Source organism: the organism of the source record quoted next, unplaced genomic scaffold (assembly GCF_019419815.1).
Source record: "Pyrus x bretschneideri cultivar Hongxiangsu unplaced genomic scaffold, Pyrus_bretschneideri_v1 Contig2, whole genome shotgun sequence".
Classification (NCBI taxonomy): Eukaryota; Viridiplantae; Streptophyta; class Magnoliopsida; order Rosales; family Rosaceae; genus Pyrus; species Pyrus x bretschneideri.
Genome location: NW_025999501.1, coordinates 8,368,995 through 8,383,295, shown reverse-complemented (window position 1 = coordinate 8,383,295; position 14,301 = coordinate 8,368,995). Strand labels below are relative to the sequence as shown.

Genomic DNA, 14,301 nt, shown 5'->3' with positions numbered 1-14,301 from the left:
TAAGTCAAACTTGATACGTATCACTTACAAGTGAAGACGAGACAGTAATAGTAATCGGTATAACCGCCATAAAAGTTAAGACAAAACTATGTTTTCCATTGTAATAGTAATCGGTATATGTAGGGGGGGCTTGACGCATCTAAATAGCTGACGGTAGTTTAACTTACACAAGAAGTCTCCCTCCCAAACGAATATAAAGAATTAGGGTGGCTGAAGTTGAAGCAGCTTCTTTTGAAGTAATAGGAAGAAAAACAACCGGAGTGGGGGTCAGAGTCGAAAAGAGAATTTCTCACTTCTTAATCAAAACGGTGCATGAGACTTTCATCTCGCACAGGTCCATATGACCTAAGCAACATTGTCATATCGATACTCAGTCATCGCCGTTGCCTCCATCATCCATGTCCATACCCCCGTCTCCATAATCGTTCTCCTCTCCCTCCGCCGGGTCGGCACCCCCAAAATTGTATGAACCTGCATAGTTATCCACCTCATCATTCTCAACCTCCTCCAATGAGAATTCTTTCTTGATAGACATGGTTTCCAGATTCTCATCACTGAAAAATGAAGCGTATGGCTGTGAGACCTGCATTACAAATACAGAAATCGCCAGAACACATCATACGATTGAATCAGAAGTTTGTGAATACATATAAATGATCAGTATTGGGCTGGAAAGAGATGATTGGGCTGGAAGGAGATGACAGATTTGATGTCTGAGAGAAACAAAAGTACAATAAAATGGAGAGAGATGTAGTAAATTCAATGTCTGAGAGAAACAAAAGAACAATAAAATGAAGAGAGATGTGGTAAAGTTCTTGACGTAGCGCTTGTTGCAGTTGATACTAGATGATGCATGGACCAATTTATTCCTCTAGCTTACTCACCACAAGTTACGGAAAATCGGCCTAAAACATAAAAGTTGTGGGACCTAGAAATTTAAGAACTTGGTGTGAAGTTTCAAATGCTCAACCTACGATTCTATATTAGCAACATGAACAGTCATATGCGGTTGGACAAAACCAAACACATGAATCAATCACAGCAGATGTGTGGCCAAATTGAGCACGAGGTGTGATGAATAGTGTGTGATTTCATGTTCTCAGGAAGAATATTCACCTTAAGCAAACGATCCCTCTTTTCAGCGCTTTCGATAAGGTTATTCCAATGCTCATCACGCTTCCTTAATGTTGATGCAGATCCCACTACCTGATTAAAAGAAGAGTTCAATATGTAAATGCATATTACATGAAGTAAGACAGTACTTGACACTTCATTCTTAACTTCGAACGAGAACAGACCAAGACAGAAGATTTTGCTCTAGTGATCGCAACATTCATTCGCCGAAAATCAGACAGAAACCCAATTTTTCCATGTTCGTTTGTCCTGACACATGAAAATATTGCAACATCCTTTTCACGTCCCTGAGAAAAACATTAAAAGATCATTTATTCAAACATTTCAATTTTCGCAAGTTGAATAATAGGAAAAAATTGTCTCTAAAAGTTCAGGGAGAAGTTATTCGCACTTCAAAACGGTCATTGTGCACCCGTATCTTATTAAACCATAAGAGAGAAATTGCACCTTGAGGAGTGCAGTGTCAGTAATAACCCCCAATGTTAAAATATTTGATGTTTCTGTTTAAAAAATACCCCAACAGTCACATCAGCTCCTCCCACCCCTTTTTCCTCCTCGTCATCATTTATATCATATTTTGTGGTATAATTCGATGAAAATTATGAGATATCGTGCACCTTGACAAATCTATGAAACATAAAATGAGATACTCCGACATCTAGACAGCTCTACATAACACGGTATTACATCAACCAATAAAACTGATCTTGAAAACTTCCAAAGTATTAAAAATAAAAACGTCTGATCACCTTTTGAATAGAAAACAAAGTCTATTAGCAATGAGAAGAATTCCAAAGGAATCCATAAAAGAATGAGTCACAATACCTGGCAACCATCAATAGTAGTAATATCCACGAATGTGTCAGACTCCACTCCGAAAGTACTTCTGAAACGTTCTTTCAAGAGAGTTACTTGTCCACGATACGGGGATATAATCGTGAACCGCTGACTTGATTTAAGCTCTGGATATTTATCCACTAAATTATGATACAAGAGCATGATAAAATCAACCTCAGCAACATTCACAACAGATCTACCACTTCCTTCGGGCTTGGATTCCTTCCCTTGATGCATGTCAAAAAAGCAGAAGGGTCCAAAGCATCGATAATCATGCCAAGAACGTTGTGTCTGCTCTATAATATTAGGACCATCCTCCAATGACTCCGAGTAAAACTCTGCAGAAGGAAAGCTCCTAATCTGCACAGGAATTTTTTATTTCATATATAAGGTTTTGAAATATCCACAGAAGAGCCATAATTCCACTTTTAAAAATGGACAAAAATCAAGTATCTAAATAAAAGACATAGAAATTTAAACCTACCAATTATGAAATATGAAATTGAGAGAGAGACACACAGAGAGTCTAATATCAAATAAAACTGAATACAGGATCACAGATATAAAATTAATTACTATGCTTCTTATTTGAGGCCCAGACGAAGCTCACATTGTTATGTTATATTCATTCAATAATAGTTATTACTTTCACATTCATTTTCAATGGAACATGTACTCTAACTTAGAGCTGGGCACGGTTCCAGCCCATTATGCTGCCGGTTGTCAGGCACGGTTCTGACTGGTTTGTTGCCAGAACTGACAACCGCACCAACAACCTCGGCAAGCATAATCCCGGGCACCGACCATGGGAAGTTGTCACCGAAGTTCAATTGATATTTACAACAAGAAAATACAGCTAGATGGAACAGAGGGTTGCCCGGCAGAAGTGATGGGAGATTTGTCCCCCGAGAAAAGTTACAGATCTCAATGATGAGAATCACTCATGAAGAGAAGAGACGTGGAGTATATTGCAGAGGAGAGATCGAAGGCGACATTGAGCTAATGCAACATCGAGATAGAAGGAAAGAGTGCACCACGTTTATCAGAAGCTAAGTTATTAGAATATGGGTCATCAACATAAAATATTTTTCAATAAACTTTGTTGGATGTTTCTGATCTAACCTCTGGATGCATTCGATACTGCATCTTCAGCATGGTCACTGGATAGCCAGCTCTCTGAAATCTCTCAAACAAACTCGTTCCATACCTTCAATCAGGAAAACAAGTTTGAGAGAATCAGAAATTTAACCAATAGCTCAATAAAATGACAGAGAAAATACATCACAATATCGTAGTTTACCCGAGTTTATTAGCAACGGTTGAAATTACAGTAGCTGGCAGTTGAACCGGGTCACCGATCTAAACGTTAAAAATTCAGAATTAAGAATGGCTTGAAGCCTAAATATTAAGCACAAGTATTGGTGCACAGTATAAAGTAAATTGATAACACAAGGTAAATTATGAGAAAGCCCTGTAATAGCATTATAATTTACCAGAAATACTTGTTTGCATCCATTTGTCAATGGAACAAGAGTCGCTGGTTCCACCTATAGCATACATAACATGAAGTCGATTAGACTTTATTCCAGTTGATGAAACTTTACAGAATCATACACAAGAATAAACACTCCCAAGAATTATCAAGAGCCATAAATTCCTAGTTTATATTTAGTATTGCATTGTCTTCAGCTGAAAACAAATAAATAAGACAAGTAGTGGTAACCTTATTTGACCAGCCATTCAATCAGGGTAGTTAATTTTTTTTCTTTTGCTACGATACCAGAACAGTTGCGTAAGACGATAAATTTGAAAGACATACAAAAAGGTTACACATAAAGCTTTCATGAGCCATACTAACGGTTTACTCTTGAACACTTCTGATTGTACTCTCGATTGTCGAAACATTTGTATATCTCCTCCTTACAGATAATGCCATCAAGCACAGCCATCACAGTTTTTCAATTACAGAAAAAAGAACCTCATTCATCCCAAAAATAAATATACACCATATAAACAGTGCTCAATGGCCAACACTTTGAAAACATGGCGTCTCCAAGTTTTAAGAGTTGAAAACTCAAACTTCAAATCAACTAAAAAACAAAGACTTTCAGAAATAAAGAGTGGAGGCTGCAGTCATGTCCACCATGGAGCAGCTGCCCATAAGGGCACTACTCAAGGGGCGAGCCCCTCAATTTATATACTCTAGATTGGTCATGGACATAGACTGCCTAAACATAAGTAATGAAAAACAAATAAGATTTATGAAATTAATAATCCTAATGGATGATGAATTCATTAATTAATATATACAGTTACACTTCCGCATTTAGAATATCTTCAAGAAAGGAAAGAGGGAAAGGAGTAAAGGTACAAACTAGGAACTATAAAAAGATAAAATAACGGATTACATGAACTTACAGCTTGTGCAGCTTCATCTATTATAACAACATCAAAATCTCGATTCCATTTGCTGAAAAGACTTGAACCACTAAAGCTAAGGGTAGAAAACACCTGCCATGTATACATACATTACAAGCGAAACTAAACGTCTAAATCTTGAGTTATAACAAAATGCAAAGTAGCATACAATTACAGACTCCTCCAAAATTTCTGCTCGAAACCTTTCAGCACCTCCATCTCTGCCTTTACCACCTCCTATACTTCCTTTCTTCCGTTCTACCTGCAACAAGAATCTTTCGGTCAACTTCAAGAAACACATATTACGTTAGACCTTTTCTTATCAAGTTCAAGCAACACAACACAACCAACTATAATGTAGGGAATTAACAAAAATTTGACATCAGCTTCTACTATGTTTTGTTATCAGAAGTCGTAAGTAAATTGACAAATATACAAATATATATATATGTGTGTGTGTGTGTGTGTGTGTGTGTGTATTATATATCTTTTTATCAATTGGCCTATGGGCTTTGAGTAAACTTCTTTCCAGAGTAATTGAAAAGACCATCAGGGGAACCCATCTAGTGGATGGAAAGCGGTATCGTCTGGAATCAAGGATCTAAATAGCAGGACAAATGCTGACTTCCCGAATAGTGCACAGAGAGGGCTTAGGCTTTCAAGGATAAGCAAGGGGTGGTTTCCAGAATAAATTTGATGGGAAGGTAGTTTACTTGTTAATCTGTTAAGAGTAAAGAAAAAACTAACTCTACGTACTATAAAAGAGCTTGGAGTGTGTAACTCCGTGCTTTGACAAATAATCATCCACTGGGCAGGTTTTGGGATTGATAAAGCCTCTACATAAGGCTCCGTCTGTTATTTTTTTGAATGAGCTTCACAACCGGGCAGGTTTTGGGACTCATAAAGCCCAGTGTTCCTCAACAGACTATTCACCATAATCTTAGGTTCTTCTAGAAAACTGGGGAACTGCCCCTAGTATCTGCAATTTAATTACCCTTTGATTTTAACCATTTTAGTAAATAAACCTTTAAAAGGCCTGTTAATGATGTATACTAAAATTAATCACCTTTTCGTTTGGTTTACCTTGTACACATTATGAGTAATATTTACATGTACTCTTAGTTCAAGGATGATAATCATTATAGAGTGAAACTCAATGTTGCCTCATTTACCGCCAAATACACACCAGTTCATTCATGGAGACTGCACGGACAGAATGATGTTCCTTAAGACCAATCCGCACAATTTTGGGGCTATACGAATGGTCACTTTCATCACGCACTCCTGAAATAAACCAGAATACATTTGAACGAACTATTACATCTGGATGGAAAATCAATAGAACTATGTTCATGTGAAAAGACCATATCAAATGCAGGAGGAACCAGACACCAAGTACCAATAATCAGAAATTCAACTTCTCAATATTGAGGCCATGCTGGGTGTCCCCCGATCCTAACCCATATATATGTGGACTATGCCCTTATATGATCAATTCACTATGCCCTTAGTGTTGTGTTTTTATAATTTTATTGGACCTAAAAAAATCCACATGACATGTCCTCGAGTTTCATTCATTTGGTCATACAAATGGGTTAACGTGTTGATGACCTGCTATCTTAAGGTTCTTAACGAATTGTGTTGGTGTGCAATCAGCATCATAAGCTCTTTTCTTAGAATAATAAATTAAAGTCATACTTCAAATTTATTTTCTTGATGATAACGGAAGTATCGGATTTTTTTAAAAGGCTATCGACCTTTTTCTTTATTACTTCCATAGACGGTGTTTCTTAAAAAAATAACATTTAAATTTCGTAATTATAAGCATGCAGAAGTACAATGTCTTAAAATGAACTATTTAATTTTTGGTTTTTATTACAAATAGTCTCTGACATTTTAAGAGTCATCGTGTTGGTCCTCCACACATCAATGTGGTCCTTGTTGTCCAATCTGTTATTATTGCTGTAAAAGTTCATCGTGTGCATAGCATGTACTCTTTTCAAGCACCATTATTGTCAAACCAATGCTCCCTTTGGCTCTTCTACTGGTTTTGACTGGGTTTCCACTAACACCCCCGCAACTTATAATTTTTATAAGAAACAGTCAATGATTTACTACTACTGCATTATACTATCGGAACATGAATCAAATTTACACAGCAAGCAACATTCATAGTGTTTACTTATTATTAACCTCAGTATAATTTCTATACATGTATGTGTTTCCTACTCAATAATCAAAGCTAACAAGAGAATTTTTTTAAAAACATATAAACGTTCTGGAAAGAAATGCAAATGTAGTGTACATGTACTCCAGTTGCCAAAGATAAGGATCATGCTAGATTATGTGGATGCTGGGAAAAAAAAAATTGTACCATTGTTTAGAACACGCAAAACAATCTCATCGAGTGCAGAGTTTGAAGGAGCACACACAAGGACACGTACACGATATTTACGACTAGAATTGACCACTTCCGGTTTCTGCAAATTGCATAGTTTTAGAAAACAGGAATATCTCAAATCACAGTAATCAAATGCAAAGATTTACTCTTACCAACTCATTTCCAGTGGTCGGAAAAACACCATCATCACCATCCACAGGCATTATTTGCTCCCTAGGATTTCTACCACTAAGCCATGGAGACGCTTTTATCCAATGTTTGAATCTGATTAATGTACAAAAGATTACTAGACATTGAAAACCAGGATGGAACATAACATAAGCATAGAAGAACTGTCTACCTGTTGTGATGTTGGAGTTAAACTCAAAATCTCTATTTACAAGATAGCTAAAACCATTGATTTGGATAAATTATTATTGTACACAATTATTCCACTTTAAACAGTGATGAATAATTAAATGCGTCGTGTCCAGGAGATTTAGAGGAAATTTGTTTGGCGTGGGGTAGCTCATAGCTGGCAAATTTAAGCACATTTGGTTAAATGAGGTACTGTTTGTCTTCCTAAGCATAGCAGAGGGATAGGAATTGAAAAGACTAAATTGGTGAATACTTTAATCTTGTAGGCCAAAAGCTCAGCAAGCCCAAGCAGAGATTTAGTATAATAGCAGGCCAAATAAGCGAATTAATACATCTGGAAAATATCAAGGTCTCACAGGATTCAGAGGTTCTAGAGCTTTAATGTACCTAGGAAAATTAACGAACGGTCAAAGGGTCGTCCTTGGAAAAAGTCAATGGGGTACTAACGTGTGGAAGGGTAAATATCACGGTAGCACCTCTGTATGAAGCATGCAAGTTGGTCATAACGAGGCAATGAACAGTATTTCAAGATTACCTATTTCTTGTGAGGGGTTCACAATTCTAAGGTTTGAGGCCCTATGTTTTTTCAACCAGAGCTATTCCTAGTTCCAACGAGAATGATCCCACTTAATCCTTCCCTTACTGAACTACATCATTGGGCATCTTTAAAATCTTAATAAACTAAGAAAAGAAGCAACATATAAAGAAACATTGACATTCGAGACAAAATCTACATTCCGTATATAAGCCAGACAAAAAGAACCGAGCAAGTAACCACATACTTCTCCTCTCTAGATAACTTTGGCCGGCGCTTTATGGTTGACTCACCCCTGCAAGAGAAGGAAGCTGCATATGAGCAAAAGAAAATTGATATGAAAAATGCAGATGTGTTATATTCAATTCTTACTTCTTACAATCACAAACGAGTCTAAATTTCTAGGGCAAGTTTCTTGGATTTTCTTACGTAGTTGACAAAATCATTACAAGAATTGGACAGACTGATATTTTAACCTGGAGTTCATTCTTGCTGGAGTAGCATGCAAAATGGCACTAAGAAGCCCAAGGATAGTTTGTGTCTTTCCTGTTCCTGGAGGACCCTAAATGGAAGCTTGAAATCAATATCCACCAAATATATCCATTAAGATGCATTTTTACAATTATTAAGAAAGATGAACTAGATAATGAGATGAAAAGAAGTAGCAAGCTTGTTTATGCATTTATAAGACCACAATGAGATGAAAAGAAGTAGCGAGCTTGTATATGCATCCATAATAATTTGACAAAAGGCAAAAAAAGAAATTAGAAGCAAGATTAAAAAGAATACCTGTATCAGGATAAATGGTTTACGCGATAGACCGGCCTGCAGCAAATAATTTTTTTCACTAATCCTCATACGAAATTCAAATAATAACAGATAAAAAGCTCCAAGCACAAATATGGACACTTGGACCTCCGACGACGGACTTCTACAAGACCACAATGCATGAGCAACGTCTATAAAACGTCAAAATAACCAAATTGCATATACAACTCCCAAACATGCGAGCATCATGCATAAGAAGTTAATACATAAATGTACACTTTTAGTATTAACTTACCTGTATGGCGTTTTGTTGAGATTCATTAAGATTTTCTTTTATATATTCCTGCAGAGGTCCAGAAATTTTCCAGGCCTGGCCTTCCGAATTGATATTTTTTTCAGCAGCTCCAAGAATTATATCCTTAAAAGGGAGAGAACCAATTGACCGTAGAGCTACATATTCACGAGCAATAGTTGATAAACTGCAAATCTGAAACATATATTGAATAAGTGAAAAAGAATTTTTGTCTTTATATTGAACAACTATGGTCTGGTATTTATAATAACTGGTCATGTTGGCAACTGAGCCAAAAACTCCCTATCACGAAGAAACTAAAAAGCATTAATTTTCTAAACTTGTAAGCTATTTATATAAAAGAATAGCTTAACCACTTAAAATGATCAAGGATTTTCTAACTGAACATTCAGACATAAAATTACCTATATACATCAATTAAAAACCATGTTATCACATTACTAGAGGTTAATTCCAATATTTTCCAATCAGTATACCCAACAGAAAAAAGATCTCCTCCCGAAGAAAAAAAATCATGATGCAACAAAATATATGTAAGTTCTTAAGAAACGCTTTACCTTTAGAGTGTAAAAGAACCGTTGTTCTGTAGAAGTCACCAAAGACTTCACATTTAACAGCCTAGGACATTCAACTGCATCTGTCTCCAAATTAGTGACTTCTCCACCCAAATACATTCTAATCCTAAAAGAACTTGCCTGGCGGCTTTCCACCAATGCAAAAGCATAGTCCCGTGGATGTTTGGTAGATGGAGGTTGGATATACTTCTCTTTACCATCCGTTACCCATTGAAGCTGCAATAACAAACCCCATCAAAAGATTAAGAAACCTACATTATATAAACTCATACAATCAAAAAGGTAAGATTAAAGTCCTGTCAGTGTAGCGGCGTGCTAAAGGTAAAATTTTTATTTTTCACGGGTATTTCTCAAAAGTTGGAGAATGAACTACCGAAAATGTAACACTAATGCTTAGCTATAGGATAAATGCAACAGAGACAAGCAAGATTTGAACTTGAACTAATTACCTTTTGTCCGGAAAGAAGCAAAAGATCATTCTGCGTTATTGATCCGCTCTCTTCCAAGTCACCCTGGTCGCGGGTAAGGGTTGCTAAGTGAAACCCGCCCACGTCAGTGTACTCGACAACCAAGTTTTCCCTGGGGTCTTCCACTGCATTGTTCCATACATACAAATAAATTAAAAGAGCGAGACTTAATTCACAAAACCAACATGAAATTGAGTAGTAAACAAATTTTCTCGGAAACCAAACAGAAAAGGGAAATGGAAAGTGAATGCAATACATTCATCCAAGTCTTTTTCCTGAAGAATCTGAGCTTTGACTTCTTCGAAAAGAAGCGGTTCATATGTAGAGATATAGTCATCCACATCTTTGTAGGTGTCTTTCACTTTTGCAATTCCTAAACCCTCATAAACTATTTCTTCCCCCTTACTCTTCTGCTGCTTGTCCTTCAGCTTCTGCTTCCCAAACAATGCAAATTCATCAATTTAATACACAACAAACACATATATTTATACATTTGTATAGATATAGAGAGAGAGAGAGAGAGAGTTACGTTTGCCTCTTTTCTGAGACGGAAATAGTCCCAACTGAGAATAATCCTGTAGAAGCGGGCAATAGCACCGTCTTCCTGAAGCTTGTCCTTGTCCACCGCCATAGAGAAGGAGGGAGAGAGAGACAGAGAGTGGTAGAGTGAGTAGAGGCGGCGGAGAGACGGCTGCTGATTGCTGAGAGTGACGGAGAGCAGACAGAAGAGTCGGAGAGAAAATGGAGGGAGGGAGATTCTGATGGGTTTTTCTGTGTCTGCCGCTCTTACGAGGGTTTTTAACTTTTATAATGCTTTTCTGTGTCCGATTTAATTAACCGAATTATGGGGTCAAAAACGGCAAGTAGTATGTATTCTGTATCGTCACTTGGTATATTTTTGCTCACCGGGATGGCGATATTGACCATCTTATTTATCATTGTTAAATTTAAATTTTAACACAGTGTGTAGTGGATAGATATAAATTTTGAAATTTAAATTCATACAAAAGTGATAAATAGCGTGTTGAATATTTCCACCATTCGAGAGTGGTAATCAAAAAAGCAGTCTTGTGACTATGAGGGAACAGACTTCAACTTCATAAAAATTCTGTTTTTTCTTGACGAATAGTGTTATTCACATACCTATTTTTACCTCTCGTACACTCTTTTTAATTTTTTTATCTTTGATCTTTTTCAATTCATTCGATTTAATGATCGGAAATCGAAAAAATGTGTGAGAAGTAAAAATATGTTTGTAGATCACACTACCCTTCTCAACCTGTTAACAAAAAACACTTACATGACATGAATAGACATTGCTGCAGTAGCTTTCAGTACAAAAATAAAATTATGTATAAATTTTTAATCGCTTGTCCTTATTTATCGGCACGAGACGTCACGATTTATGTTTTTTCCCTTAACTTTGGTGTAGTGTTACTCCCTTCTAGATTCGCACATCTTGTTCAACAAACTAACCATGGTCAGCCTATAATGAATTAACTATTAGTTTTAGTGATATCTCTCTTTGTAACTTTATAAAAGATCGAACCAAATCCCCTCCTATCATTTCATCTGGGTGATAGGGAAATTTTTCTTCTAGGGGGACCCGATTAGACGGACCTGCTTCCTCCCCCGGGAAGCAACCGAATGAGAATGATGCATAATTATTTTCGTATCGAAGGAGTAGCGGCCGATCTACCTCATGACTGGATAGATAAATGTTTGGATTTCTGTGATTATTTTTTAACAAGAGTTGCTGAATATCAAAAACTTATTAAACAAATCAAAGTTTAATTAAATTTATTTCAATTATAAAAGAGTCACTCTCTAATACTAATATTAGTCTTAGTCAAAAAAATTCAAAATTATGTTAAGTCATTGTCTCTTTTTACTTACAAGTTCTCCCTAAGTCCCGCACCGTTGAGGATGAAAAAATTAAACGCATATTGACGATAAAAAAGAACAAGGCTTTCTGCACTAGGGAAATGTTAGTGAACCTTAATGTATAACAAGAAAATTGTGCCACGTCTTAAACAAAAGAATAATGTTAGGTAGATTAAATTTGTCGACTAAAATTGCAAATAAAATGATGTGTCACCAATAAGAAATAAGCATGTTAACTATAAAAATGATGTAACACTCAAATCGATTTTTTAGAATGTCTCAATCGTTTTTTATTATTAAGCACTTTAAAGTTTTGGTATGCCAGTCCCACGAACTATTTACGACCGAACACTGGGTGAATCAGACTTCTCATTGCCACCGATCATCTCTCATTCATCATAAGGATCAAAAACACTCGTCGTTAATTATAAAAATATGTCAAGTATTACACAAAAACAATAAATTAATACAAGAGTTTTCATATGATTAAAATTAAAAACAAACTAATCACGTTTGATTCGATTTACACTTCATTAGTCGATGCAAAAAAAAGGGCTTGATAGTTTAGCGTGGCATGTTTAATTATCGGTTTTCAAGCCTTTGTGTGTAACAAAGATGAAATCGTTGCTGAGTGTTCAGCGTGGCAATTTCGTAATAATATGGAAAACTGTAACGGACCCAACGGCGTCGTTCTTCCTGTAGTGGGACTATGTGAGTGTCAGTTTAACCAAGAAAGTGTAATGACATAACTACTCTTTAAGTAAAAGCTGAACAGGGTAACGACGTAGGGCTATTATCGTCATTGGGACACATGGCAAATCCGTAATAAAACCACCAACCGGCAGGCACAAAAAAGTTGTTACAACAAGAATAAAATCCCGCCAAAAACCATTTCGTCCTCCCCTAACCGATTCCTTCGTTTCCAGATTGCTTGATTCTTGCTCACTAGACTCACCACCACCAATCAATGGCTTCCAGCGTCCGTGCAATCTCCCTCGCCGCCGTCCTCCTCCTTCTTGCTCTCATCGCCTCCCCGAGCGGCGTCGTTTCACTCACTACCCGCGAGTACGAGTCGATGCAGCGAGTGCTCCGCGGCCACGGCTACAACCTCGTCTGCAACGCAATGGCAACCTCCGACCTCCAGTGGCTCCTCCTCACCCTCCCCGCTAACGCCTCCTTCACCATCTTCGCCCCCACCGATGCCTCCCTCTTCGCCCTCGATATGACGCTCCCCGCTTCCTCATACACCGACACCCTCCGCTTCCACGTCGTCCCTCTCCGCCTCTCCCTCTTCAACCTCCGCTCCCTCGCCGCCGGCTCGGTCCTCCCCACTCTCCTCCCCTCCAGCGCTCTCCGCCTCGTCTCCACCCGCCCTCTCTCAGTCGGCGGAGTCGACGTTGTTTTGCCCGGACTCTTCTACTCCCGCCACGTTGCGGTTCACGGCCTCGGAGGCATCGTCAGCCTCGCCTCTCTCGTTCCCTACAGTTCCCCCTCTCCGGTTCCCAAGGTCAAGCCCATGGCCACTACTGATGATTCCAACCGTACGGATCTCAATCTCTATCCGGTTCCCAAGGTCGAGCCCATTGCCACTATTGATGATTCAAACCGTACGGATTTCAATCTCTCTCCGGAAATCGCACCGTCTCCGGTGACCACTGGATCTCCATCTTCGTCTCCCAATGTAAGCCAAGAGATCTCGCCGGCTTCCGTACCAGAGGACGAAATTTCTCCGGCGGCTGCGACGGCACCGGCACAATCGCCTTTAACGGCCGATTCCGTGGCGGAGAGGGCTAGGGTTTTGTTGATGGAGATCAATGCAATTCCAGATCGGGAGAAATCGAAAGCGATCTCTGACGCCGATCAGATCATGGGCGGCGAGCCTCAACCGTCGATGATGAAAGAGCAACCGGAGGTTATCAATAAGCTGGAGAAATGCGGAGCGTTGGATGAGATGGCCATCGACTGCTTCGTGCCAGACGGCGCGACGGGGTTGGATCACAGCAGCGTTCACCGCGTCGTTCGTGTTCTGACCTGAGGGAGGCTCCTCGCTCGGGCCCACCACATCCGATCGACACGTGGTAAAATCTCGACGGTCTCTGATGATCTTGTACAAAGTTTACTTGACGTACAGCTGTGATGATTTCTGAATAAAATTCACATGTCAGACAGACGTTACGCATGTACGGAATTCTAATTTTTCTGTCGAATTTTATGTTTTGTTGCGGCGATTTTCAGAAAGTGGATCAATTGATACATTGAGATTTTCGAATATTGTGCAAAAAAAACAAAGAAAGTATTGGATATGTTTGATTCATAATTTCGGTATTCATTTTGTTTTTCTGCTTATAACTAGTCATGAAATTAGTCTCGTATATATTTGTGCTTAAGTTTTACTATGCTTTAATGTACGTATATGGAGATATTTAGTCGTTAGATTCTAATAATTGGTCTTTGACTGAAAATTTAACAATATGTTGGCGTAATACCGGAGCATAGTAAATGTGATTTATGTAGTAGCTGCTTTGTTTTTCTTTTTCTTTTGGGGGTTGGAGGTGTTTTAAATCAACGCATATTTGAAATTACAGTCAAGTCAATTATCATTATTTGTTAGG

At 38.1% G+C, this 14,301-nt stretch overlaps 2 protein-coding genes across 2 annotated transcripts; one reads left to right on the top strand and one right to left on the bottom strand.

Moving 5' to 3' along the window:
• Positions 1-10,605, bottom strand: LOC125476779 (probable helicase MAGATAMA 3). Its single transcript, XM_048583297.1, has 20 exons — positions 10,335-10,605; positions 10,062-10,236; positions 9,788-9,930; positions 9,321-9,554; positions 8,746-8,937; positions 8,472-8,507; positions 8,159-8,244; positions 7,930-7,977; positions 6,943-7,054; positions 6,764-6,869; positions 5,576-5,673; positions 4,559-4,651; positions 4,390-4,482; positions 3,465-3,518; positions 3,272-3,330; positions 3,094-3,178; positions 1,960-2,331; positions 1,299-1,421; positions 1,117-1,206; positions 1-583 (listed from the first exon to the last, which is right to left on the bottom strand). Exons 1-20 carry the CDS (start codon positions 10,434-10,436, stop codon positions 371-373), a joined length of 2,514 nt encoding a protein of 837 aa, XP_048439254.1. The 5' UTR covers positions 10,437-10,605; the 3' UTR covers positions 1-370.
• A 1,936-nt stretch (positions 10,606-12,541) lies between these two features.
• Positions 12,542-13,983, top strand: LOC125476610 (fasciclin-like arabinogalactan protein 19). The gene has a single exon (XM_048582886.1). It carries the CDS (start codon positions 12,657-12,659, stop codon positions 13,722-13,724), a length of 1,068 nt encoding a protein of 355 aa, XP_048438843.1. The 5' UTR covers positions 12,542-12,656; the 3' UTR covers positions 13,725-13,983.
• The last annotated feature ends 318 nt before the right edge of the window (positions 13,984-14,301 follow it).

Excerpts from the sequence above, each read along its gene's own strand:
- LOC125476610 (XM_048582886.1), top strand. The coding sequence starts at position 12,657 with ATGGCTTCCAGCGTCCGTGCAATCTCCCTCGCCGCCGTCCTCCTCCTT.
- LOC125476779 (XM_048583297.1), bottom strand. The coding sequence starts at position 10,436 with ATGGCGGTGGACAAGGACAAGCTTCAGGAAGACGGTGCTATTGCCCGC. Across the intron at positions 7,055-7,929 it reads AAGTTATCTAGAGAGGAGAA|ATTCAAACATTGGATAAAAG; the intron begins GTATGTGGTTAC and ends TACATTAATCAG. Across the intron at positions 4,483-4,558 it reads TTTTGGAGGAGTCTGTAATT|GTGTTTTCTACCCTTAGCTT; the intron begins GTATGCTACTTT and ends TATACATGGCAG.